Source organism: Pteropus alecto, unplaced genomic scaffold, assembly GCF_000325575.1.
Source record: "Pteropus alecto unplaced genomic scaffold, ASM32557v1 scaffold97, whole genome shotgun sequence".
In the NCBI taxonomy this organism is placed as follows: Eukaryota; Metazoa; Chordata; class Mammalia; order Chiroptera; family Pteropodidae; genus Pteropus; species Pteropus alecto.
Window position 1 is genome coordinate 4,421,935 of NW_006439713.1, and position 26,553 is coordinate 4,448,487.

Consider the following 26,553-nt stretch of genomic DNA (forward strand, 5'->3'; position numbering starts at 1 on the left):
ATTAATTCATATGAAAAATGTTCTATTTGAAGAGTTTGCTTTATCCATGCAAACAGCCTTTTCCTTTACCTGGTGTGCAGCTCTCGAAGATTTTGAAAACTGTTTCTCCAAGATGTTTTTTAAATCCACTGGTAAACTACCTTGTGAACTAGAACTGAAAGAAAAAAACACTGTTTTGAATTATTTTAAAAGTCCTGTTTATATAAAGAAAAAAACGTATTTACAGAAGGTTATTTTACACACTGAGTAAATGGAGTCACAGGTTCCTGAATAGAAATATTAACCATGATGCTGATTCTCCCCCAATGAATCTCTAAAGCCAATGAATGCTCAATAAAAATTCCTATAAATTAGAGGTGGAGGGGGACCAAATGAGTTCATTATAAAGATGATACAGAAGAACAGCTTTTGAAAAAATAGTAAATTAAGGAGGATTTTTGTTGATCATCAAAAGTTATCATCCATCTACAGTCATGAGTAACAACATGGTCCTGAAACAAGAAATGTGCCCAATAAATATCACAGAGATGCTCCATCCCATGGGAAAAACTAATAAGAAGATAGAACTGTTTCAGAAAGTCTGACACCTGATGCTGGTAAAGGTAAGAGTCAGGTCCTCTGGTGTTTTCTGACACCATTTCTGGCACCAAATGTATGGGGGTTTTTGACACCAAATATCTGTCACTTTTCCACACCAATTCTCCAACACCAACTGAGCATCTACTAATTCAATTCAATTTTGATACCAACTCTGGAGTCAATCAATGCAGGACCCACAGGTTAAAGGCTCAGTCCCACAAGATTGCCCTCACCTCAGACCAGCCACAATGGGGCACCTAGGCCAGCTACATTTTGTGCAATCAACTACAAATTCAGGGGTTCCCGTGAACCCCCTTCAAGTTCAACAATTCCCTAGAAGTCACAGAATTCATGAAAGCATTTTACTCAGGATTACTGGTTTATTATAAATGATATAACTCAGGAAAAGCCGAATGGAAGAGATACATGGGAAGGTACAGGGGAGGTGGGGTGATGCACAGCTTTCATGCTCTCCCAGAAAGGGCCACCTTCCCAGCATCTCAATGTATTCACCCACCGGAAGCTCCCTGATGTCTAAAGGTTTTTACTGAGGGTTCATTACATAGGCATAAAGGATTAAACTACTGGCCACTGGTGACTGAGCTCAATTTCCAGCTCTTTTCCCAAACTCCTCTGAGATCAGGGGCTGAAAGTTCCAACCTCCACTCACATACTTGATCTTTCTGGCAGCCGGCCCCAATCCTGAAGGTAGGGCCCAGCCCTGAGTCACTTCTTTAGTATAAACTCAGTTAAAGTGGAAAGGGACTCAAAAACAACAAAGGCACTCTTATCAATCAAAAAATTCTAAGGGTTTTAGGAGCTCTGTGCTGGGAACTGGGGACAAAGACCAAATACTTATCTATGTATTTTATTATACTGCATCCTCTCAAAGCTTAGTAAGAGTGTGAACAGTGCTCATTTTCTGGGAGGATAATTTGGCAGTATCTATCAGAGTTAAAATTACACATCCCCTTTGACAGAGCAATTCCACTCTAGAAATTTCTTCAAATATACATCTATACTATGAAATATTCTGCAACCATGAAAATGGAGGATGTAGATTCCCCATGGTCTGATGTAGGAAGATAACACAAGATATTCTGAAAGAGATCAAAGCAACCTGCAGGCCAGAATGTTCTAACAACGGAAATGACAGTGACAACAGTAATGATTTCTACCATGTTGCAGGGCGTTGTTTTAAGTGGCTGTCCCATTTAACATTACATAATCCCACGAGGTAGACACAATCAAATAAGACTTCAGTTTGAAAACAGAAACAAAATGTCAGAAAAATAAATCTATCTTTAACAAAACAGGTAAAAATTATAACTACGCATTTTAAAAATGATCATATATTTGGTTTTGGTTTCTTAGTGGGGCAGGGCAGGATGAGAAAGATTCAGGATTTTTCTGCCAAATAACAGAATAACAGTATTCTATGCCCTTGCTTTGTATTTAATTTTTGTAGCACCATCAAAAAAAATGGACCTTTTTGCAAAAAGGGGAGCTTTACTAACTTCTCTTAGTGCTTTGATAGTCAAACAGTTTTCCCTGAAGCACCTATGAAGGAGTCAGCCTTAAGGAGGGAAGATAACACTGACACTAGTGTAACTGGCGGACATGGCTTTGCAGTTTCTCCAGCGTCACTTTCATGAACTTCATGAACGTCTGTATCTATTGTAAGATTGACAAGTTCACTTTGCAGTCCGTCTAGATCTTTGTAGGTAAGGGGGCGCGGCAGAAGGGGAGTAACTATAAAGATAGGTGGCAGAGTTTGTCGTTAATTCTGGGGGGATATGTTTGGGAGAACTAATTTTATTTGTGGTTGGTGCATTAGTAAATACTTCCCTCTAATGATAATTACTCGACAGGGCCTCTGACTATCCTGACACCCAGGCCTGACATGCAGAGGAAGTTTCGGGATGGCCAAAAGACCGTTAACGATGAGTTCCTCCGGGAAAGCATGAGAAACAGTGGCAGAGGTGAATTGAGGTGAACAGGGAAGGAGACCAATTTTTACTTTATACATCTGAATACTTTTCCCACTTATAAGCGTGTATTCTGGAATTTTAAAAAATTAATACTAACATATACCATGTTACATGACTTTTAAAATCACTATTGACATTCAGGATTCATAATCCTCTAGCCAAAAATGACCCTCTCCTAAAGACGTGCCTTTGATATTTGAAAGAAATTTCAGTACTCGTCACAATACACATATGTAAAAGATGGCTACTACTGGAAAGGGATATTTTCTTTTCCCCCCTTGGGAAGAAGACAAGGGGAAAAAACAAAAATACCAGAGATAAACGTACCTGAATTTCTCCAATTCATTGTTTCGGGATTTTTGTTTTCCTTTATATTTTGGAGGCTGACCTGTGAATACAAAGTATTTGTTCCTGAAATCTGTACCAAAATATCTACAAGCTTGAAAGTTAAATTTTAAAAACTATGTAAACTGAATTAGAAGCAAAGGAAGCAATATTGTATGTGAGTATAACTGTAAGCAGGTTAAGCCAAGAAAGAAGATACTGAATATATTTTCCTACGTATGCTATAAAATTATTATAAAGATAAGTTATAATGGTTATTATTATATAGGCATATAGCAGACACAGAGAGATACAAGTCATAGTTCCTACTGTCAGGTAGTTTACAATCAAATGGGAAGAAAGGACAGGGCCACAGTAATTAAAGAACAATAACCTTTAAGAAGATCTCAGATTAGAAAAAGCTAAAAGAGTTCATCACCATGAAATTGGTATTCTAAGAAATGTCAGAGTTCCTTAAGAAGAAAAAAAATCGAATATGAATGATAAAGTGACAATAACTACATACCTACCAATAATGACTTTAAATGTAAATGGACTAAATGCTTCAATCGAAAGACACAAGGTAGCTGAATGGATGAGAAAACAAGACCCATGCATACTATGCCTACAAGAAACCCACTTCAGATAGACACAGAGACTAAAAGTGATGAAAAAAGATATTTCATGAAAATAGGGGGGGAAAAAAAGCTGGGGTAGCAATATTCATACCAGAAAAGATACACTTTAAACAAAGTCTATAACAAGAGACAAAGAAGAACTCAACAATTGCATTTTGGGGTATTTATCCAAAGAAACCCAAAATATTAATTTGATGACACATACACATCCATATGTTCACTGCAGCATTATTTACAACAGCGAAGACATGGAAGCAACGTAAGTGTCCATCAACAGACAAATAGATGAAGAAGTGGTATATATATATACACAATGGAATATTACTCGGCTATAAGAGAATGAAACCTTACCATTTGTGACAACATGGATGGACCTAGAGGGTATTATGCTACGTGAAATAAATCAGACAAAGACAAATACCATATAATTTCACTTACATGTGAAATCTAAAAAACAAAACAAGCCAACAAACAGAGAAACAAATTCATAGAGACAGAGGACATTCTGATGGTTGCGAGGGGTTTGGGGAATGGGTGAAAAAGGGGAAGGGATTAAAATATGCAAATTGCTAGTTATAAAAACAGTCATGTGGATGTAAAGTACATGGTAAGGAACATAGTCAAAAATATTTCAATGACTACGTTTGGTGTCAGATGGGCACCAGATTTATTGGGGTGATCACTTCCTAAAATATATAAATGTCTGATCACTATGCTGTACACCTGAAACTAATATAACATTGTATGTCAACTGTAACTGAAAAATAAAAAAATATTTTTAAAAAAGATGCTGTGTTGTTATCAACAAATTAATTCCACATTTACTGCTCTTAAAACTCAAAGGAGGGAGAAATCGCTTGGGCTGGGGTGGCTGGGCAAAGCGTTAGTGAGGATGCAGCATTTGTGTTTAGTTTTAAGGAATAAGTAGGATCAGAACTTTAAGAGTGAAGTTCATTTTAAGAAACATTAAGTAAACCTGGGTGCCTTGGCAAGTTTGGTAAGGACAGAGGTTGGAAGGGGGCTGCAAAGACAGGTTGGGGTGAGTGTGTATAGGGCCTGTGCTTCTGTTTGTCCAGCTGTGAGCTCGGCCTTTATCCCACTGGAGGAGCAGGGAGCCACTGCATACTTCTAGGCAGGGTAATGACATGCACCAGGTTGTACAGAAGAGAGACCAACAACAGGGACACAGTGAATCTGATGGAATCTCTGGGGAGAGACGGAAGCAGAGGTAACAGGAGGGGAAAAGAGCCTGAGCTGGTTTTGGTGGCCTCAGAAAACAAGAGGCTTCGAGAAAGGCAGAAGAACTCTACTTTGATTTCTGCTGTGTGACCTAAGGTAAAACTATTTGAACCTAGCCCTGGGACCTCAATTTTTTCGACTGAATGTAGATGCTTAAGTGTGGACAGTATTTAAATTATTGTTTATTATTTATTTACTTACATGTACTGTCTAGTAATTATGGCCTAAGAAATATCGATAAATTAAAAGCTGTTTTTAGAAAAAAAGTTTTATCCTCAAAAGGTTTTTCACATGCTATTAGAATTACATCAGGTAAGATAATCACCTGAGTTTCCCCTCTTTATGATTCTGCTAACATGCTAAACAAATAGAAATGCCCAGAGTACTTAGTTAAATATGCAGCATGGAGCCTAAGAGAAGACAGACCTGCAGGAAGCAAAAGACAGAAATGGTTGCCAGAAATATAAACACTGGAAAGAAAATAAAAGAACCAAAAATAACAGAAAGGAAAAGAAGGCAACAGGATTACTAACTAGAAGACCAACAACCTCACTTATAACCCTGGAAGTTAACACATGAAAGCCCAAGATTAACAACTGTATTAACAACAACCTTGAGCCATCAAGAATATCTGTATTTTCTTAAACTCTGTTTAGAGGGCAGGGAAGCATGGAATCCACTTTAGAACGGTTTCTATCAAAGTCTAGTCGTATAAAGGGAGACTGAGAAATACATGAAGTAAGAGGATCTGCTTCTCTGGGACTCTTCATTTCCCTAAGATGCCAAGTCAGTGAGGGTCTGCTGTCTGCATGTTTACCGGATGTATAAACAAACATACAGACTAAGCACACACAGTTGAAAATAAACCGGTATTGGCCTAAAGCATCCAATCTCAACTGGGGGTGACATCACCCCCAACAGGGCCAAAATGTTATTGGGAGATGAAAAAAAAAATCTACCTCTTTTTTATATACAAAGCAGAGGTATACATACAGTATATAAACAGATAAACAGTATCTGTGGTATTAAATTTCAGGAAGGAAGGCAATTAGGGAAAACCTCTAAAAAGGCTCCCTGGCTGGGAGGAGATAATGACATAAAAGTTGAACAGCACTGGCCTAATGGAAATTCGGTAGCAGACCAGAAGGGCTTCATCTTTCCTTTGCATTAGTTTTTATTTGGAATTCCAAAATTAAGTTTATTAAAAAATATGAAAAGAATGAGCATAGATTTCAAATAAACATTTAATGTTTTCTTAATACCAAAGTATTGTAAAGTAAAAGGAGAACATGGAAATATGTACAAATTTGCAGGCACAGAAGTTTATGCAACACTACATTAACTCAGCAATTTACATAAGAAACTCACCTGACGGTGGCAGAAATTCAGGATGACAGTCACAGTCGTCTATCTTCAAAGCTTCATCTACCACCTACTCATGAAAATAAAATCAGTGAGACTTTCAAAAAAATTACAGCCATGAAGAATTCAACAGCTAAATAATAGAATTTATCCAAGCACCTAAAATACCTAGTTGGTTATTAAGCCTAAATGAACAAACAAAATAAATGATAAAGATTATAATAACATTTTACTCACTAAATAGATGTCTAACCAATGTACGGTATACTTGAAACTAATTAAAATTTTAAAAATAAAAAAATAATTTAAAAAAGATTATAGTAAGATATGACAAATTCTCAAATGACAATTCTGACACCTAGCATGATGCTTGACAGGACAGCTGTTCAGTAACTGTCTGTACTGAATTAGTACCATCGCATCTTTCCTTATTCCCCTCTAACTGAATACAAAAGAACTATACAGTAGGCTGAAAAAGTTCCCTTCTATGCCTACAACCCATCTAACCCCAAAACACCATTTTTCTTTTTCCCTGCAAATCCTGGAGAAAAATATAAATGTGGACTTGGTGACATCTCAGAGAAAACCTCCAACACAGACTATCTGGAACACGTTGCCTAAGAAACCATCGGATTGAGGTTCACTGGGCACAGTGATGAATCGGGGTGGGGACCACTGTTAAGAGCCACAGAGGCTGTGGAAATAAATACCTTTGGGCAGAGATGGGGTACACAGCACAAACTAGGTGGGTAGGCTGGTGCAATACCAGGAAACTAAGTAGATTGCAAAGAAGGAAAAGAAAAATCCAAAGCATTGTGACGAGTGGGGTGACTAGGCTACCACATCCCACATGACTGAGATACATGTAAAGAGGATGCACATAAAGAAAACTAAGCGTAAAATAAAATTTAGAAAAAAGTATTTTGAAAACACAGGAATGTGATTTCAAAAGAAATTCTGTGATGAAATATGATCTTTATGTAGTTGTAGGAGGTAGCTGAATTATTTATTAAACAGACAAAAATTCTCTCGATATTGATAGGCAAAAAAAGTTATCGATCAATTATTTAGTTTCCATTATCACCGAAGTATTATTGTAAAAATATGAGACTATCTATATTTGGAATAACTTTTATTTTAGTTTTTAATCGAACTTACCTTCAGGTTCTGATTACCACCGTTTGCCATTTCGTGATTAGTTTTTCTGGAATCTTTTTCGGTCTCCACAAAGTTAAGTGAAGTACTGAATGCAGGTGCTGGTAAACTAGGTGTGTAGGCCCTAAGTGGAGATAAAAGGAACGATCATTTTATTTCTATTAATTCGTATACATTTTTAAAAAATCAACCTTTAAAGAAACAGGTTTCAGCAATTGTAGCCTTTTTTGAAAGCAAGATTATTTTAAAAAGAATCTCTACCTCTGAGAGTGAGCTTTATACATAAATATTATTTTAAATTTGGTATTAAAAACCAAATATAGTTCAAGAAATGTATTCTGGTTTCTAATATTAAAATAAGTCTCCCTGTTTAAAATTTAACAGCTTCAATTTCTTAGGCATCCAAAGCACGCAGGGAGAAGCTTAATCTATCTGAATTGCCAACAAATGCAGAACCCCGGCTGCCATTTGTTTCACTGTGGGCACACTCAAGTCTCTCTGCTGTCTATTTCTAACAGAAGTGTCTTAGCCTTTGAAAAGACATCAGGAGGCCAGAGGCAGATGTTTCCAGGACAGAGGTGAAGGGTAAAGGCACAAACTGTGCCCTTGCTCTCTGCTGCTAGGACCCTGACAGCAAACACCAGTCTCATTTAAATACAGTAACACTCCATTAACATTTCACCCCTCTTTTCACCCCACAGACTTAGGCTACCGATCTCCAATATGTACATATGCAAATGCTTCAGTAAAACAGCAAAATAAAGCTGGCAATTTACAGGTCTTCTGATCATACCCAAGGACACTTTAAAAACCACCTTCCATCCCCAACTCAATGAGGTTACTATTAGCTACTAACACATCAAACTCACAGAAAAGCCATCCCAAGTAACAGCTACTGATCAGATTGATATTAACTCACCTGCTTGAGTAAAGGGCTTTAATTGGATTCCTAGTTGGTGTCCGGCCTATAAAAATCAATCACGCACAGTAATTAGTGCACTGGCAACACATACTTTAAAAGATTTTCAAATTTCCTTTAAGCTGACAGCGAGAACATCAAATTTAGAGAACTGATAAACAAACCTAAGCAATTTTACACTTCTAAATGTTTTTAGTTTTATGACCATGTCGACATGTTACATAGACCTTATCTGACATTCCATTAAATGCAATCAGTGACTAGATGCAGTAATACATAAATGTGAATCAGAGATGGTACCTGTCCTCAAGGAGCTCACAACCTTTACTTGTCATTCTGGGTGACACTATCTGCTAGTGAAACAGAACTGCTCAGCTCAGCTTCCTGAGACACTAAACACCCAAAGAAGAAACAGCAAAGACCTATACACTGAAAGTGTGGAGTAGGGAATCTCAGGTATTGGACAAAGCAAAGAGACTTAAAGAAAACAAGGGCAGAATATAAATCTAGAATGCCTAGATTCCTAATAGTTAATTTCTAATTGATAGATAGAAAAAATTAGCCACAAAAGGTGCAAAAACATCAAAAACTCTTATTCAAGAGCCTTTTCTTTAGGAAATAACTATAACGAAGGGAAAATTTTAAAACAATTTTGTTTAAAAAAAACTTACTTTATTCAAAATTTCAAGAAGGCATATTTTTCTACAGAAGAATAATTTGTTGCTAAATGTTTCAAATAAAAATACAAATCATTTACAATTACCTAATGGAATATAACACTAATGTACACTCCATGTAGAAAGAAATGAAAAACTTCAGTGACTTGACCAAGATAACAAAACAAATACAAATCATCTGAGGATTGATTTATGGTCCTCCATTATTCCAAGAAACCCACCTTCAAAAGTTTTAAAGGGAATTCGACTGTAACCAAAAGAATCTTAGGTGAAATACCTTGCAGGTCTTCTATTTGTTTTTGTAACTTTACATGCTGCTGAATTAGATCCTTGATTCCCTCAGGGTCATTTTTACAGAGTTTTTGAGCTTTTATGTTTGCTTGCAGGGCCCAGTCATGTTCCCCCAGCATACAAAGAGCAGCACAATAACGATAGTGACCCTGTTCCGAAAAGATAAATTTAATTTTTCTCAAAAATAAGCTTAAGTTAAAGAAACTAGATACGGAAAAATATTTTGCTTGAAAGTTGATTAGTTATTTAAGATGTTAGATTAGAACCCTATCAATGAAAAATAAATAAAAATGTGAATACCTCTCAGGAAATAAAATTACCTAAATGAGCTAAGTGGAAAGTTATGAATAGTATTCATAATTTTTAACAACTGACTAGAGATCAGGATTTTTACTTGAGATTTTTGAACCCCTCAAAAAAAAAATTCGAACTTTGTATTTTACTAGTAAAGAATGAAATACATTTTTATGCCAAATAAGGTATAAAAATCATTCATTATATATAACTTAAATTTTTGCCACAATACTTAATGCAGTAATAGGCTCTAAGTAATGAATTCCATACACTTTGAACATCGGAAGAATTTTAGAGCTAGAAGAAACGGCTTTGTTGTGGTAGTTTTCCAACCCCCCTGAAGAGCATGGGTAAATCTGGGTTAGATCGTCCATCCATCTCTCTTAACCAGCTTTTAATTATTTTATCTCTACGCCGTAGTTCTTGGTTTTAAGAAAAGGTCTGAAAATCACTGATTCTTAATTCCAATAATCAGGGAGGTTTTCTTTGTTCTGTTTTTGCAACTGAACCACAGTCGTGGCTGGCCTCATTTCTGCAAACTTTAGGAAATCTTCAATATCAAGCATGAACACATTAATCTAAAAAGCTAACACTACCATGCCTGGGCTGACTCGAAAACCTCTCTTCTAGCTACTCACAAATCAAACTCCATTTTAAGCGCAGCATCTCCACTTGAGAAGGGACTTCCAAGTGAAATATGCTAGAAGCTGGCCTGTCACATTTACTGAGAGGCAAACCAAAGAACCATGATATGACTGGGTCCACAGCTCCTTCCTCTTTACTACCCACTTCACAAAGAACATTCTGATTCTATGAGAAAATAGGAAATCAGAAATCAGTGACCCTTTAAAGAAAGATGAGCTGTTCAGTAACGGAAGCCAGCAAGAACCACAAAGACCTCTGGTTATACAAACGTGGTGCATGTACAACTCTGCTCTGGTGCACCAACCAACCCAACTGATGAGTTCCGGAGCATTTTTCAGCCAGACTACTTAGGCTCTGATCAATGATACAACTGATCAACGATACTGCATCTGGTTAAATTCTGCTTTTCCTCAAAAGGCATAAGGTAAAGAGATCTTTCAGATGTGCTACAAGACCCAGAAATATGTTAACTTCATAGTTCAGATAACTGCATTTAAAAAAAAATCACAGCACAGGAAATTACTATAGATTATAAACTACTACAGATTAATTACTATAGATTACACCTGCTTAAATTTGTAAAAATACTTTTTCTCTTTTCCCTCCATGTTTCTCACCTTTCACTGGGTCCTTTTCCCTAAACTCTATTAAACCCAGTACAATGTCTATTGGTTGAGAAAAGTCTTTATTCAGATCTCTTTGCTGAAGTTGTTTGAATGAAGCTTAAATTAAAGGTATTTCAGAGTTTCTTGAACCCAATCGCAATAGAAAAGTGTGGTCTTCTTTGACACTACCTCATTCTCTACCACACACATAAAAATTCCCTATTGTTCATCTACCTGGTATCCCCTTCTTTTGGGTGCCACCATGTCCCTTCTCCACTTAGTAGTGGCAAGACTGTCAACTCTAGCGCTCCATCTCAACGACACTAGGGCAGAAGCACAGCTGTGACCCAGGAGAAGGGCCAATCGAAGTACACTATTTTCCAAGTCACAATGATCAATCCACAGATGGGCACATGGCTTAATCGGAACAAGTCTGAGAAATCCTTCAGACATACTATGTAGATACCAGAAGAGGTTATCTTTCCATTAGAATTAACAGTTATTAAGCATACTGGTTTGGGGCTCCCACTTAGATAGAAAGCGTTTTTCAAAATGAAGCCAAGAGAGCCTGCACTCTAATTACACTTCTGGTCAAGGTAGAGTAATGGAGATTGGATCTACCCTCTTGCCTAAAACAATTCAACAAGGACAAAACATATGAAACAAAGGTTGGCAAGACACTGGATATCAGGCAACATGAGAGTGATCCCTGGCAGATGAGAAATGCACAAAGAAAGCCTGCCATATGCTTGTTCCAGTAAGCCATGGCACAGGGAGAAGAACCCAGGCAGAGGCCAAAGTCTTCGTTAAGAAGACAGAGCAAGAGTCCAGGAAAACCAAGGCAGCTCCAGCTCTCAGGGCCAAGGACCAGAGAGGAGATAGCTGCACAGAGAACTCTAGAGATCTTCAGAGGGTCCCCCCTTGGGTCGTCAGCTGAGTACGAGTCAGTACCTACATGTGGGGCACCTACCCAAGCCAGGAAAAGAGTACTTGAAAAGCTACAAGAACAGCATCCGACACTCACACAGGACCAGGAATAATTCTTGTTTCCACTCGCCAGAGTGGAAAACACCATCATTCATGGAGTATCAAGTAGAGTGCTCAGAAGAGTTTTGCATCATTTGAGGAGAAAAAATTAGCCCTACACCAAACACTATGGTCTCACCTAACAAAGCTTAAAACGAGACTCCAAAGAATTAAACTGTTTGCAAGTAGCTTCACTGCATCCCAAAACAAAGCTCAAAAATGTTTACAGAAATACGAAAATATCGGGTAAAATTCACAATGTCTGGCATCCATTCAAAAATTATTAAGTATGCAAAAAAAGGAATATGTGATTTATAACAAAGATAAAAATCAATCAATTGAAAATAATCCAGAAAAGACACAGATGACAGAATTAGTAGACAAGAACATTAAAACACTTATTATAAATATATTCCATATGTTCAAGAAGCTAAAAAAAAAAGTGAACATGTTAAGAAATAAAATCTATAAGTTCTCAAATTGAAATTCTAGAGATGAAAGCTAGACCACTTAAGATGAAAAATACATTGGATAGCAATAAAGGCAGATTAAACATTACAGAAAAAAAGAATAGTGAACTTGAGGACACAACAATAGAACTTAGGTAAAATGAAACCCAGAGAGAAAAGATGGAAAATGAAGCTAAGAAGGAAGTACAACTGAGAAAAACACAGAAAAGTGTATACAGACCCAAACATTCTTGAAGCTAACACCAGAATTTTCAATTACATAAAGCCAACAAATTCCTTTTTCTACTTGAGCCAAACCTGAGTTAAGTTTTTTCACTCACGAAGAGTCCAAATATACCCCTAAAAATTAAAAGGCTCTTGAAGACATTTGTGAGGATATTGATTTGTATTCTGTATAACAACATCAAAAGGTAATACACACAGAAACATCAAAAAATATCTGTTAACTCTATCATAAAAGTTCTCACTCTTGTCTATGGCCCTGCCACCCTGAACAAGCCCGATCCCGTCTGATCTCGGAAGCTAAGCAGGGTCGGGCCTGGTTAGTACTTGGATGGGAGACCACCTAGGAAGATCAGGTACTGTAGGCATAAAAAATAAAAAAAAATTTAAAAAAGGGATTGTAAACTGACAAGGTCCTGGCAATCTGTAAGGTCAACCAAGGGTTGCTTTGCCTTAAAAAAAAAAAAAATTCTCACTCTTTACAATACAATGACTCATCCTCTCTTACGCCTGAAAGCATGTTTAGGACAACTAACATTGTACCAGTTCTTTGTCTGGAAAGAAAGAAGAAAAAAATGGCCTGCCCTCACACAAAAATCTATAGAACCTTCCTATATAGGCTTAAATCCTAGAGGCGAGACTCAATAGACTCAGCTCATGATTAATTCCAAAATAAAAGGATTCTTATGAAAATAAAGAATGCACCTTGCACAGTCTACTTTTGCTTTTGAAATTTAAACCATCCTTCAATGAGTATTCCTTTCTCGTAAATTAAAATGAAAAAAGACCTGGATATATAGTTACCAAATTTTTTGAATACTTACTAGGAGTTGTGTTTTTCACATAAACGAATATTTTTGCAACCATTATAAAATATTCCAATAAAAAAAAGTGAACCACATAAATACAGTCAACTGATCTTTGACAAAGGAGCAAAGGCAAATACAATGGAGCAGAGTCTTTTCAACCAATGATGCTGGAACAAATGGACATCTGCATGCAAAAAAAAAAAAATCTAGATTTTACACCTTCCATAAAAATTAACTCATATGAATAACAAACCTAAATGTAAAATGCAAAACTATAAAACTTGTAGAAGATGACACAGGGGAAAAGCTAGATGACTCTGGGTATGGTGATGACTTCTTAGATGCAACACTAAAGACATGATCCATGAAAGGAAGAACTGGTAAGCTGGACTTGATTAAATTTAACAACTTCTGCTCTGTGAAAGACAATGTCAAGAAAATGAAAAGCAAGTCACAGTCCAGGATAAAGCACTGTTACCAAAACAGACAAAGAATTATTAATTTTAACAATAAGAAAACAAACAACTGATTAAAAAATAGGGCAAAGACCTGAACAGAGACCTCAGAGAAGATATATAGATGGTAAACGAGAATCTGAAGATGCTCATCACATGTTGTCAGGGAAGCAAAAATTAAAACGATGAGATACCATTACATGCCTATTAGAATGGCCCAAACCAAGGACACTGACGACACCAAATGCTGGGGAGGATGTGGAGCAACAGGAACTCTCAGTAACCACTGGTGGGAACACAACATGGTGCAGCCACTCTGAAAGGCGGTTTGGCAGTTTCTTAAAAAACTAAACATATTCTTATAGCAATTGCACTCCCCGTTATTTACCTAAAGGAGGTGAAAGACATAGCCACACAAAAGCCTGTACATGAATATTTATAGCAGCTTTTTGGAAGCAACCAAGATGCCCTTCGGGGGGTGACAGCCAAATAAGCTGTTAATACAGACTCACCAATACTCAGGGCTATTGGTCTCTTCACATTTTTGCCAATCTGCAGGACTCAAACAACATCACAGTGTTTTATTTACTCATGTACACGGGGGTTTGTTTGGAGGCTCTTTGCTCTGTGGGTTTCGTTTTCTACCTCTGTACAATTTTAATTACTATGAAATACAGTTTATTTCTATTGCCCATTCAGAATTCCTCTTCTGTGAAATGCTTGTTTACTGGTCCATTTCTACTGGGTTTCTTATTTTAGTTCTTTGTGTATTCTGGATATAAATCCTATTAGTTACATGTGTTATATAAATGAGAGAGTACCTCCTCCCAGACTACAATTTCACTCATGGTTTGTTCTGACATACAGTTTTTAAGCTTGATATAATAAAATTTATCAGGTATTTTTCCCCCACTAATCTGTGCATTTTGTCATTTTAGACACCCTTTACCCTTCCCGAGGTTATAAAGACAGTCTCCTATAGTTCCTTCTGAGTTTTAAGTTTCATTTTTCTGAGTCAGGTTTTTGATCCATCCAGAATGCGCAGATGGATGATGCTGTCTCCATCACTAACACACCCTCAGGATCCACCACACTCCTCTGGGCTACCTGTCCCCTCAGACACACGCCGCTTCTCACTGCTGTCCTACGTGTCCTTTTGATTATGGAACTGAAGACTCCCTGTCACATTCTTCACCTCTGCGTATTTATCCTGCATTTTTACATACAAATGTGCATCCTGTAAACAAATTTTTCCCAGTTGTATGGCATAACTTAACAATGTATAACACAAAAGAAACCTACCTTTGTCCAATTGTTCTTCAGAATAATGGCTCTCTTTCCATCACCAAGTGCATTTCTAAAAAGAAAAAAATAAAATATCCACATTTTATTTTAATAAGATTATATATTGCATTTCAATTTGTACTTTTTGAATTTTCCATATATAACCTAGTTAAAAATATTTTTTTCATTTTTAAAAATCTACAACAAAATATGTCCATTATAGGAAATTTGGAAAATACAGAAAATTAAAACAAAGGAGAAAAGTCATCCAGAGTCACAATCACAACTACCCAGGAATAATTAATCACTTTTAATACTTCTGGAGTACTTCCTGCACGCATCTAACCTACATCTTAATCTACACCTAACTTCCTATTATTATTTGTATGGAGTTTTTTTGGTACTATTTTTACAGGTCAGCAAGACTTCTGGTCCTCAAAAATATACCTCCCAGCTCTTTTGCACAAGACATCCGCTAAGCTATAGCAGACAGAGCATGGAAGTTGGGATAGGACAAAGGAGTTAGTCCAACTCAATCACTAACTCCACCTGGGGCTGCAAAGAAGTTATTAACCTCTCTGGGCCTGCTTTCTCATTTGTAAAATGGGGATAAAAATTTTGTTCTGTTCTGAGGTAGATATGATGATAAAACAGTACTTTGTAAACAGTCAAGTGCTAACAGATCCGACACCTAATCTCTCGGTCTCCTGGCCTGCCTTCCATGACAGCCTCCGCTACCCCAGATCAGACACCTGCCGCCACCCTCCTCCCACCCCGAAAGTGACCACTCAAAACTGTTCCAACTACAAAATCACTCATTCAGGCCTCCCACTCTCCCCTGAGAGCCTAGTACCTTCCATCGTCCTTGTTCGACTATTCCTATTTTCTCAGTGGCTGAACTCACTGACATGTCTAATCATTTTTTACTTCCTTGTTTATTGAGCTTGAGATTTGCTGGCTCTTCATTTCATAGTCACATGTGTACTAATTCTTTATACTCTTCTGTCCCTACCTTTACATCTGGCTCTATGGCAAAACCCCAACTCTGGATCAATCCTACTTTCTGCTTTCTCCATGCCTCTGTCTAGGGAGCCAAGTATTGCTGGAGAAAATTACACAGCAGAGGATACGGGTAGCACTGTTATCATGATTACAACAACCCAAAAGAGCCTTTGGCATTGTTAAGCCACTGTTCTAGATCAAATCTTTCTTCAACTTTGTAAAATGATCATTTCAAATCTTGTGTCCTTTCCTTAAACGTCCAACTCCCTTCTCTTAGCAGATGACCTCTGCTCCTAGTCCAACGAGTACACTGGAGACACCAAAGAGAACGCTCTCAATATCCTACTAACAAACACATGCCTGGCCCTACCTTTTCCCATCACTGTTACAATAAAAGCATTCCTTCTCCTCTTGTGGCCATTTCTCCACCTGTGCCACGTAATTCCTCCGTTCTCCCAGTGTCAATTATCCCTCCTCTCACCTGTACAGTAACATCCCCTCTCAAGAATCCATCTCATCAATTTTTTATTATGGTGAAATACACATAACTATTTTCCATTTGAACCATTTCAAATGTACACCTGAGTGGCATTAAGTACATTCACACCGTTGTACAACCTCCCATAAACTTTTAATATGCTCAGCTCTCGCCTTTAAAAAAGCAAATAAATAAAAATGTCTTAAGCCCAAAGCAAACAGTGCTGGTAGCCTGCCCAACAGCTACCATCCTCCTCTACCTGGTTACTGGACTTTCGTGGTGAGGGTCTACCTGCTACTGCAAGATTCAGAGATAATTCCTAATTAGTTTAAGTCAATCCTGGCAACAGCCCCTCTCCTTTCCACTGACTGGCTTAGGGGTAGTCAGGTGACCTGAGGGGACTCATCACTCTTCAAAAGAGATTACGAAGAACAAAACGAGATAACATACTACAAGATAACAATACCTAACTAAAAGACTATATATATACATACATATATATATACATATATATATATTTTTTTAAAGCTATCTAAGGATAGACGACCTGACCAACAGAATAGTGAAGATTCTTTTTTTTTTAGTAAACAGAAACCAGAAACAGATCCTCATGTACAGTCGCCTGATCAAGATGACAAAGGTGACACTGCAGTGCACGGAGAAAGCATGAGTAAGAAATGTGCTGTGTCAACTGGACATTCATAAGAATCTTAAGCTCTGCCTCACACTAAATACAGAAACCAGTTCCAGATGGACTATAGATCGAAGTACCAAAGTTAAACAATCAAGCTTTCAGAAGAAACAGAACATTTTGGTGACATTTGAGCCAGCAGAGATTATAAACAAAACACAAGAAGTGCTTACCCTAAAGGAAACAATAAACTGTACGATATTAAAATCAGTAACTTGTTTGTGAAAATAAAACATTAAGAGTGAAAAAGCAAGCCAGAGTGTTAAGAAGATATTTGAAATTCATAGATCTGACAATGACTCATATCCAGAGTTAAAAAAAAAAAAATAGTAATGAATTAAGACATTCGACTTGAAAATTTTTTAAAAATAGCAAAAGATTCAAATAGGCACTCCACAAAGAGAAAACCCAAGCATATGAAGATGTTCAACTTAAAAATTCTTAACCGACATAATGCAAATTAAAATCACAGTGCTGCATCACTACACGCCCACTGGAACGTCTAAATGAAATGACACAAAATAGTAAGTGTTAGTGAAGATGTGGAACTGAAATTCTCATATGCTGCTGGCAGGAGTATAAACTCACACAACCACATTGGAAATTATGTCCAAAAGCTAAACATAAGCATGACCTCCATCTCAGCAACTCCACTCCTTGATTATATGCTCAACAAAAAATGAATACATGTGGTCACGATGACGCCATCTGAAAGCCAAATACTGGAAAGTACCCAAATGCCCATCGACAAAAGAATGGATAAAATGTGGTATATTCATGCAATAGATGAACAGTTTACAACTACATGCAACACTATGGATCTCAAAAATAATGCTGAAAGCCAAACGTGAAAGAGCACATACTATATGATTGTTTAAATTGCACAAAAACAGGCAAAACCAACCTACGATGTCAGAAGTCAGGATAGTAGTTATCCTGGCGGAGGAGGTGGGCAGTGACTAGGAGGAACAAGGGGACTTCGGGGGTACTGGGGCTGTGGTCTGGGTGCTGCTGGTTACAGTTGTTGGGATTCTGAAAATCCAACATATATATTTATGAATTGTACACCTTTCAGGATGTGTAGTTTTTGTTTGGGTGATTTTTTTTTTTTTGAAGATTACAAGTCATCCTTTGGCTGGAGATTGTAATATCCGGTCTGATGTCTGAATTACAGGAGCCATCCTGACATCCTGAGGCAGCAGCCAGAAGTCCAAGTCACACAGCGTGGCTGGAAAAAAAACCTAGGTCTTCGATGACAATCCTGGAGCCATCTCCCTCTGGAGCTTCTGAAGGAGGTACATTTTCTTCACCATTAAAACCAGTTAAGTCAGTTTTGTTACTTGCAGCCATAACATCCTCATATGATGGCATACCTTTTGTGTTCCTCACTACCTCTCCCCTCAAACTCCTTTATCCGCTGCCCACCAACAGCTGTCCCATTTCCTCACTCTCACTTCTGAAGCCACTCCAACCTGGCTTCTGTGCCAAGCTTCCCGCTAATACCTCCCCCTACGGTAACTGATGTCCACACCGCTAAATCCGAATTCCATATGGCTTCTCAGCAGCAACCGGTACTGCTAGCCACTCTTTCACTCACGTCCATAAACCATACTTAGACTTTCCTCCCATCTCTGGCAACCTCTTAATAGTTTCCTGTGCAGGTTCACCCTTGCCTAATTGGCCACGACTTGTGTCCCTCAAGGCTCAGTCCTACTTGCTTATCTAATCTCAGCTCAGGCTCTCTAGACCAGTGGGTCTCAACCTTGGTTGCACATCAGCACTAAAAGCTCGATGCCCAATTAATTAAATCAGAATCTTGCACCGGGGTGGGGGACAGGGGGAGTTCTTCAACGCTCAAGTGATGCCAACGTGTGGTGATTCCTGAAGCAATCACCCCCACATCTGCAACTTAATCTGGATTAACTATCCCAAATATTTGTCTCCTGCCTAAACCTCTCCTTTAGACCAGACCCATATAATTCACTGCCTACACAACAATCCAATTTGCATCCTCCAAGAGCACTTCAACTTAGCATGTCCAATGATCACGTTCTACTCCCTTAAAATGTACCTATTCCAGGGATCCCAGTGTCAGAGAGCGGGCTGAGAACCCATGAAGCTGCAAAAGGCAGGAACCTCAGAACAGTTCCAAACACTGCCTTCGCCCTCGCTTCCCAACATCAAACCATAAGTGATTTGTCAATTTTATCTCCAAAGTATTTCAAATCCTTCCACTTCTCCATGTCCACTGCTACTGTTCCCGCTCCAAGCCACCATCATCTCTGGCCTAGATTACGCCTCCCAACTCACATTCATGCTGCATCCCCTCCAAACCCACTCTCCCCACTGCAGCTAGACTGTCTTCTAAGGTACTAACCATGCTGTCTCCTCAGTTTAAAGCCTTTACTCTCTTCTTGATCCTGTTAAAGGCCAACAGCTGAGACCCTCCTTGTTCTAGCCTCTGACCACCTTGTCCCCCTTCTGTGTTCATGCCACTTGGCACAGTTAATTCCAAGAATGCAACGTGTCCTGCCCACCACAGGCCTGCACATGGCTGGCCCACTGTCTAGAATCAGCACGATGTCTGGTCTTGTTCATTTCTCACCTATCCATAAACAGAACCCAATAATACCTGCTGAGTCAATGTTGAATGTTTATTATGCGATTTACATTTATTATATCTATAACCATAGTATTGTCATAATAATCGCATGTATTATAAATGTCACAGTACTTAATATAAATGTACATTATTACTAACATTTTCATACTTATTAGCACATGACCACATTCTGTGACTGAAGCAAAGTGGGCGTACTGAATTATATGGCGTTACTGACACTACAGCCGGGATCAGCAGTGCAGGTGTGACTTTAGTGGCAGCAATACCTGGCATAACATACCTATGAAAATGGGAAAACTCACAAGATGCAAGTAGTTGTTAACTCTTGAAGACTGTGTGTGACCTAGTGGTGACAGGATTGAGTGGAGGGTAAGAAACAGTTCTAGCCTAATTGCTCCAATTTATTAAATGTCGCATGGGCAAGTGTTTTTACTCCTCCAGCCCTGGCACCTATTTCTTCATACACGGTATGCTACCATCTGCCCTAAAAGGTTAGGAAAGAACCCTATTTCCCCCTCCTCTGAATTCCATGTGGATTTGCTAGATTAATCTCTCTTAAGCTCTCTCCTCGCCCCACCCTAACTTTTCCTGGGGGATACATGGAGGGGGAGGGGCATAATCGTATGTGGCCTGGCCTCTCATTTTTCTCACTCTGGGAATCTTATCTTAAAGACCCACCTAACATGGCATTCCCTTTTCATCCAAGCTTAAAGTTCACACAGGTCCCTGTTGCCTGGTTCAGTCTGTGGCCACAGGGGAACTAATAACAAGTCACTTGGCTCTCAGACTTAAGGCCCCGTTCTCCAACAACTGTACCAGTAACGGAGGTGAGACTGGACCACAGCGTGCCTGTCTTCAGCTTCCCTCTCTTAACTGATTCCGATCTTGGGAGGGGAAGGAAATGCTATTAATTGACTCTCTCAAACCACAATATACAAGTACATAAGAACTTTGCAAGCCATAAAAGCGTTATCACTGCCTGCCCACCTGTCAGTCATCACTTTCAGGGCCTGACAAGACCAACAAAGAAATAACAATACCACTCCCCAAGTTTCTAGATCTTACAATGCAACGAAAGCAGGATTCAGATGTGATGGCTGGTCACTCACTACCAAACACACAGTGACTAAAAAAACACCGACTGAATAAACATAAACATTTAAAATCAAAAGTTAGTGTCAGAAATTTAAATTATATATGCTCTCTCAATCCAAGTTAAAAAAATTCATCAGGAATTTATCCTACAGATATACTTGCACCTGAGTATACAACATAAGTAAAAGGATAATCATTACAGAGCTACACATAATTTTTTAATCTGGAAATTATCTACATTCTAATACAAACTAAAGCACACGTAATCCACTGAGTAAAAGACTGCAGCCTTGAATAAGGGTAGGTCTTCACTTACACTGATATGCAACATGCTCCAATATTTAAACGTAAAAAAGCAGCATGTACAATGATGTGTATAGTATGCTCCTACCCATGTTAAGAAACATACATACATACATTACCTCGAACCACACGAAGCTCCCTAAATTGATTTATAAACACAGCAACTGCATTTGGTTTGACACACCAAGTGCCTGCACAGGCATGAAATATTAGAGAAATACGCAAGCATCTGAAGACAGAATCAAGGTAGGGGTCTCGGCTGGGCAACAGTTTTCAGTTTATCCTTTTTCACTCAACTTTTTCCAATGTGCGTTTTTAAGGGGGTGCACGCCAAGGAAGACTGAAAAAAACAAATGTTTTCTTCAAAAGCAAAATCAGTGAAAATGAAGACACTGCAGGAGTGAAGTGAGCAGACTGAATAAATAACTCATCAAACCACTACACTCACACTAATGCGCCCACACACACGAGGATTTTTAAATTCTCACAGAACATACAACTGAGTTGATTCATACCTCTAGCCTCAGAGAAACTCAGAAAAAAATAGACAGGGGTTTTAAACTCTATCTGCCCACTATTAATCACAAGATGGATCTAACAGAAGGGACTATTATATGATGGATAATTAAATACTAAAAGGTCAAAGCAAATACCAAGTTTAAAAATTCCATAATTTTCCAAAGTAAATTCAAAAAACATCCAAGGGTAAGCTTTCCCTTTCTCCAATTACACCCTCTCCACCAGTTTATCACATCCCACCAAAGAATTCGGTTTTTCTGCATGTGAGTCCCACAAGAATGAATTAAATAAGCAAGCAGAGCCTAATCATATAACTTCTAGAGAAGCTATAGATATGCCTAATTCCTTTTTCTAGATTTTCCTCTAACATCGAAGTTTCGAATAACTTCTATTACAATTATCACTCAAAATGCCCTTAACCACCAAACAGTATTTGAAAAGTGAACTTCTAGCAGACGAGAGTACGAGCACATCTCATCTGAGCCAGGTTCCGGAACGCACTGGACGTTCCTCAGCTGCAGGACATGGCAGGGAGAAGCTGCCGCAGACAGTGGCACATTTCCACCCGCCTGCTCGCTCCAAACCCGCTCCCGTGTTTCCCATTATTTCCCAAATGTAAGGTTGGCAGACTGCTGGCGCACGATAAGGGTTCTGATTGGCTCATGAACTCACCTATATTCACCCAAAGGTGGACTGATTTACAAACTGTGTGACTTTGACATTTAAAACTTCCACCACCGTGACCATTTCTGAATGAAGCATTTTCCACACACATACATCACCTCAGGTACCCCACCATTGGACTTAAGTACTTATGTTTCTCTCCTTTCAAGATTATTTTTCACTCACTTTATCCCTGATACTTAGTGATCACTGGTTTTTTTCCCATCTTATCATATGTAGTTTTAATTATAGTGTTGCTTTTTAGCAAATATTCTGAGTGTGCATAAAAGTACAGAGAATAATATCAACATAATGAACACCCATGTACCAGCTTATCAAAAGCTTAACATTTTGCCACATTTACTTCAGACCTTTTTGCAGAAGTTTGTTACAGTTGACATCTACTGGGTACCACTTTCCCATCTCCTTCCCTCCCCAGAGACAGCCACTCATCTGGTTTTAACACGCCCATGTATTTTATAACATTTTTTAACACATATTAATTATGGATATGCATATCATTTTGCATATTTTTAATTATATGAATGGCAACAAATTCCGCAACTTGCTTTTTCATTCGACACTGCATTCACTTTAACTGCTGCACAGAATTCCACTGTATGAATATACCATGATTTATTTATCCATTCCCTTACTGATGGACATTTAGGTTGTTTCAGTTCTGTACCCTTATGAGCGACGCTACAGAGAAGCCTGGCACGCATCTTCTCGGGTACACGTTTGAGTTGGGCGGGGGCTGTAGAGCACGCATCTTCACCTTGCCAATTGCTCTCCAGAGTGATGGCACCAATTTACACTTCTCCAGCTGAGTATGAAAGTTTCCTTTGTCCCGCATCCTCTCAAACACTTGAATAATGAGTTTATTTAAATTTTTGCCAATGTGATAGGTATGAAAGAGACTTGTAATTTTTAACCTGCATGTCCCGTAAAGATGATCATATTTATTGACTATTTAGACCATTAATTTTTTTTCCAGCTTTCGCACTGCCCTTTGATTCTACCACCATCTTCCCACAGTGATTAACAGTAGAAACTCTACATCCGGGCCGCCTGGGTTTGAATTCTGGCTTTATCACACCCACCTACTGTTCGATGACACTTTGCTTGACCTCCCCATTCCTACTTCCTCAGCAATGGAGAGCAGCACCTACCTCACAAGGTTATGAGGTTTTTGTGAGTTAATATGCATGAAGTGCCAGGAAACTGGGATGCTTTAGCCCCGTCTGTTCCAGAGATGCTCAGCCAGAGTCCCATGACAGCTCTACCAACCCTCAGATGTAAGAGCACCAAAAGACCTCAACCCTGGTGACTCAGCTAAAGGACATGTGTCCTCCTGTGTCAGTGGCACTCCTGAATTACAGGCAACGTGTTATTTTCTGAAGCCACATCATTTACTCTCTTGGTCGGGAGTTATATGTGCTGTGGTCTCAGAAAACATTATCCCTATGATACTAAGAAAGTCATATAAACCATGTGTGAGAAGGTGGGAAACACCAGAAAAACCAGGGTGACATAAGGCTTCTGACAGTGATAGGCATCCTAAACATCCTGGTGACTGCCTCCGAAGGAAATGCTGCTGACCTGCTTCTACTGAAAACCTCAGTGGTGCTGAACCACAAGCCAGACCGTCAAGAAGGAAGTACAAGGATAGATGCACAACGCTGCCCTTGACCTTCATTTCACCGGGCTAGCTGGCTTCTGTATTTCTACCTGGATACATATCCTTTGCAGCAGAGTTTTAGAAGGATCCTCCTTCAGTGTCTAGCATTCAACACTCACGAGAGCGCAGAAACACCCTGGTTTGCCTTAGCTCTTGGAGCGCCCCTATGCAGAATGAATGACCTTCTGCCCACTCGAGGTTTCAGACAGGCGCCTCGACTTTTGCAAGCGGCCAACCTACTCAGGTTGAAAGCACAGATTCACCTTCAAACAGCATAAGATATATCTGCAATTCTGGACCTAGCGAGGCAATAACCTAAAGACATTTGCAGCTCATTCCTTGCGAGAACCAGGCGAGGATAGTGGTACTGGTGGGAGACTGTCAAGCCCATCCATTCCTCTAGTCTAGACAGCCTCGGTTATCCACGGCTTAAGCCATCTAAAAGCTGCATAACGTTAATACAGCGGTATTCTCCGAGGTGTTGGATTACTGGTGGTTTTTATTTTCTTCTCTTTTAAACTCTTGTATTTTCCAAATTTTCTACCATGGGAATGCTTTCTGTTTATGATAAAAGAAAAACATAAAAAATGTTACTTTTCAAAGCTACAAACTTGGAACATACCATCTTCCCCATCCCCACCCTCCCATATCCCAACACTGTTTTCAACGAAAAACAACTGACATTAGACTATCTACTATCATGACATGTCACGAAAAAAATTATTTGTGAAACTCTGTCAGGGAGATTTTTGCTACGAACAGGAGTGCTGCTGAGGTTCTCCTCTACTCCCTCCAGCCCTCAAATCTTATCACTTGAAAGCCATTTAAGAAATTTCTTCCAGAACTAAACACCAGGAAAAGTTTTACCTGAGCAACTGGTGTCCTCTTTCTTCATGGACAGAATCATGTAATTTCTCAGGTTTTCTCTTTTTATTTTGGGCAACAGAAAGGTCAGACGCAAATATGGATTATAATTAATAACTAAGCAGGACCTCAGGCCTCTGCTCCTTTCTTCTGAGAATCTCAGGCTCTACCCTGGTTCTTTTAGTTGTTTTGTTTTGACTATTCTATAACTGAGTGGATGTATGCTTGAAGCCACCCTAAACCCTTCTTACAGTAAGGCAGGACATAAATTAGGTATGATAGCCTATGCCGCTCAACATTAATGCTTATAATTTATGCCTAAGGATTTTAAACTGAGGGACAAAATCATGGTACAGTGGCAACAATCTTTCTCAACTAATAAGTAAAAACTCAGTTCAACATAAGGAACTAAGAATTATGATTTCACTCATAATTAAACCATTAAATCTTTCTTTCATTTATGAAGGACATTTACTTAATACATTCATACCAGGATAAACAGATGTAACAAATACAGCAAAAATTCTTCTTCCAGAACTACATAATTGAGCAAAAGGAGGTAATATATTATAGGTGTTAGAAACACAGACTTTAATATCATCAGATAAGACTCTGTGTTCAAAATGCTGGTATCACTACTCACTACTGGTACGGGTCTGTCCAAATGTAAACGTGGAGAATAACATGTATCTATTAAAGGTGCTGGGAGAATTACACGGCATATGTAAAGTACTTAAAATACTGCTCCACTCAATCAGAATAGCTGCTGCTGTCACTGTTGTTATTACACACATAGCTTAGAGCTCTCTTTTAACCATTAAACTATTTCTGCCAAAGAACTACTTAAGGATTTTCTTGCATACCTGCAAAACAGAAATATTTCTCAAAAATAGGTAGTTAGCATAATAGTTCAATGATGAGGGGACTCTAACCAACTGACCTGAACTGTCCAGTGCGAAGAAAACAAAGAGCTCGGTTACCATAAAGAAGATGATTTTCAGGACTTTAAAAGAAATAATGTTTAGTCAGTAAAGCACATTACATATGAAACTAACAAAAAGTATATAGAAAAGACATAAGGCATGAAAATTTTTCAAAACCTTTACATTTCTGTGGCAGAGCAGAAAGAATGTAGGATTTGAAGTCCTAGCTGGCTAAGTCCTAGTTCCTTCACTTTTTACCTGAGTATTTTTTTTGCAATCCTCCTCAACTTCCCTGTATTCAAAATGAACATGGTTCCACTTTTTCAGACTAGCTCACAGAGCTGGGGTGAGAATCAAATGAGACATATTAAAAAGCTAGCAAACTACGAGTTCGCCCTAATTGTAGGGGACAGGATTGCTCACATAGTCAGCACTGCGCCACCTACACAAAGAACCTGGAAGTCTGTAGACTGCAACAGTAATTTTACAGCTTCATTTCACGTTTTGCTCTCATTTTGTCTGACTATGTGTGGTGGAACTTACTTCTCCTTTCTTCCATCTCCTCCTCAGAAGAACAGGCTGCAGCCTTTCAAATGTGTCATGCTACCTTGATTCACTCATTCCCTGCGGAGACTGCAAAGGAGTAGCTGTCTACAGCACCCCCAATAAGGCTGCTACCATATTGGAGGTCCAGCTAAGATGTCGCAGGAGCCAAGTGTGAGGCAC

General features: G+C 38.6%; 1 protein-coding gene and 1 non-coding gene across 11 annotated transcripts in view; one reads left to right on the forward strand and one right to left on the reverse strand.

Moving 5' to 3' along the window:
* Positions 1-26,553, reverse strand: part of TTC3 (tetratricopeptide repeat domain 3) — a 102,250-nt gene that overhangs the window by 57,339 nt on the left and 18,358 nt on the right. For 9 of the 10 annotated variants that reach the window (XM_006916745.2, XM_015593093.2, XM_015593094.2 and 6 more), the window contains 8 exons: positions 25,845-25,907; positions 15,004-15,058; positions 9,162-9,324; positions 8,208-8,253; positions 7,292-7,412; positions 6,140-6,203; positions 2,898-2,958; positions 70-154 (listed from right to left, as the gene is read on the reverse strand). In XM_006916745.2, coding sequence (XP_006916807.1) covers positions 70-154; positions 2,898-2,958; positions 6,140-6,203; positions 7,292-7,412; positions 8,208-8,253; positions 9,162-9,324; positions 15,004-15,058; positions 25,845-25,907 — 658 coding nt within the window. The remainder of the gene's footprint in view (positions 1-69; positions 155-2,897; positions 2,959-6,139; positions 6,204-7,291; positions 7,413-8,207; positions 8,254-9,161; positions 9,325-15,003; positions 15,059-25,844; positions 25,908-26,553) is intronic. The other variant, XM_015593098.2, reaches the window with a different exon arrangement.
* LOC112483788 lies at positions 12,687-12,805 on the forward strand. Its single transcript, XR_003047772.1, has one exon. It is a non-coding gene; the product is annotated as a 5S ribosomal RNA (ribosomal RNA).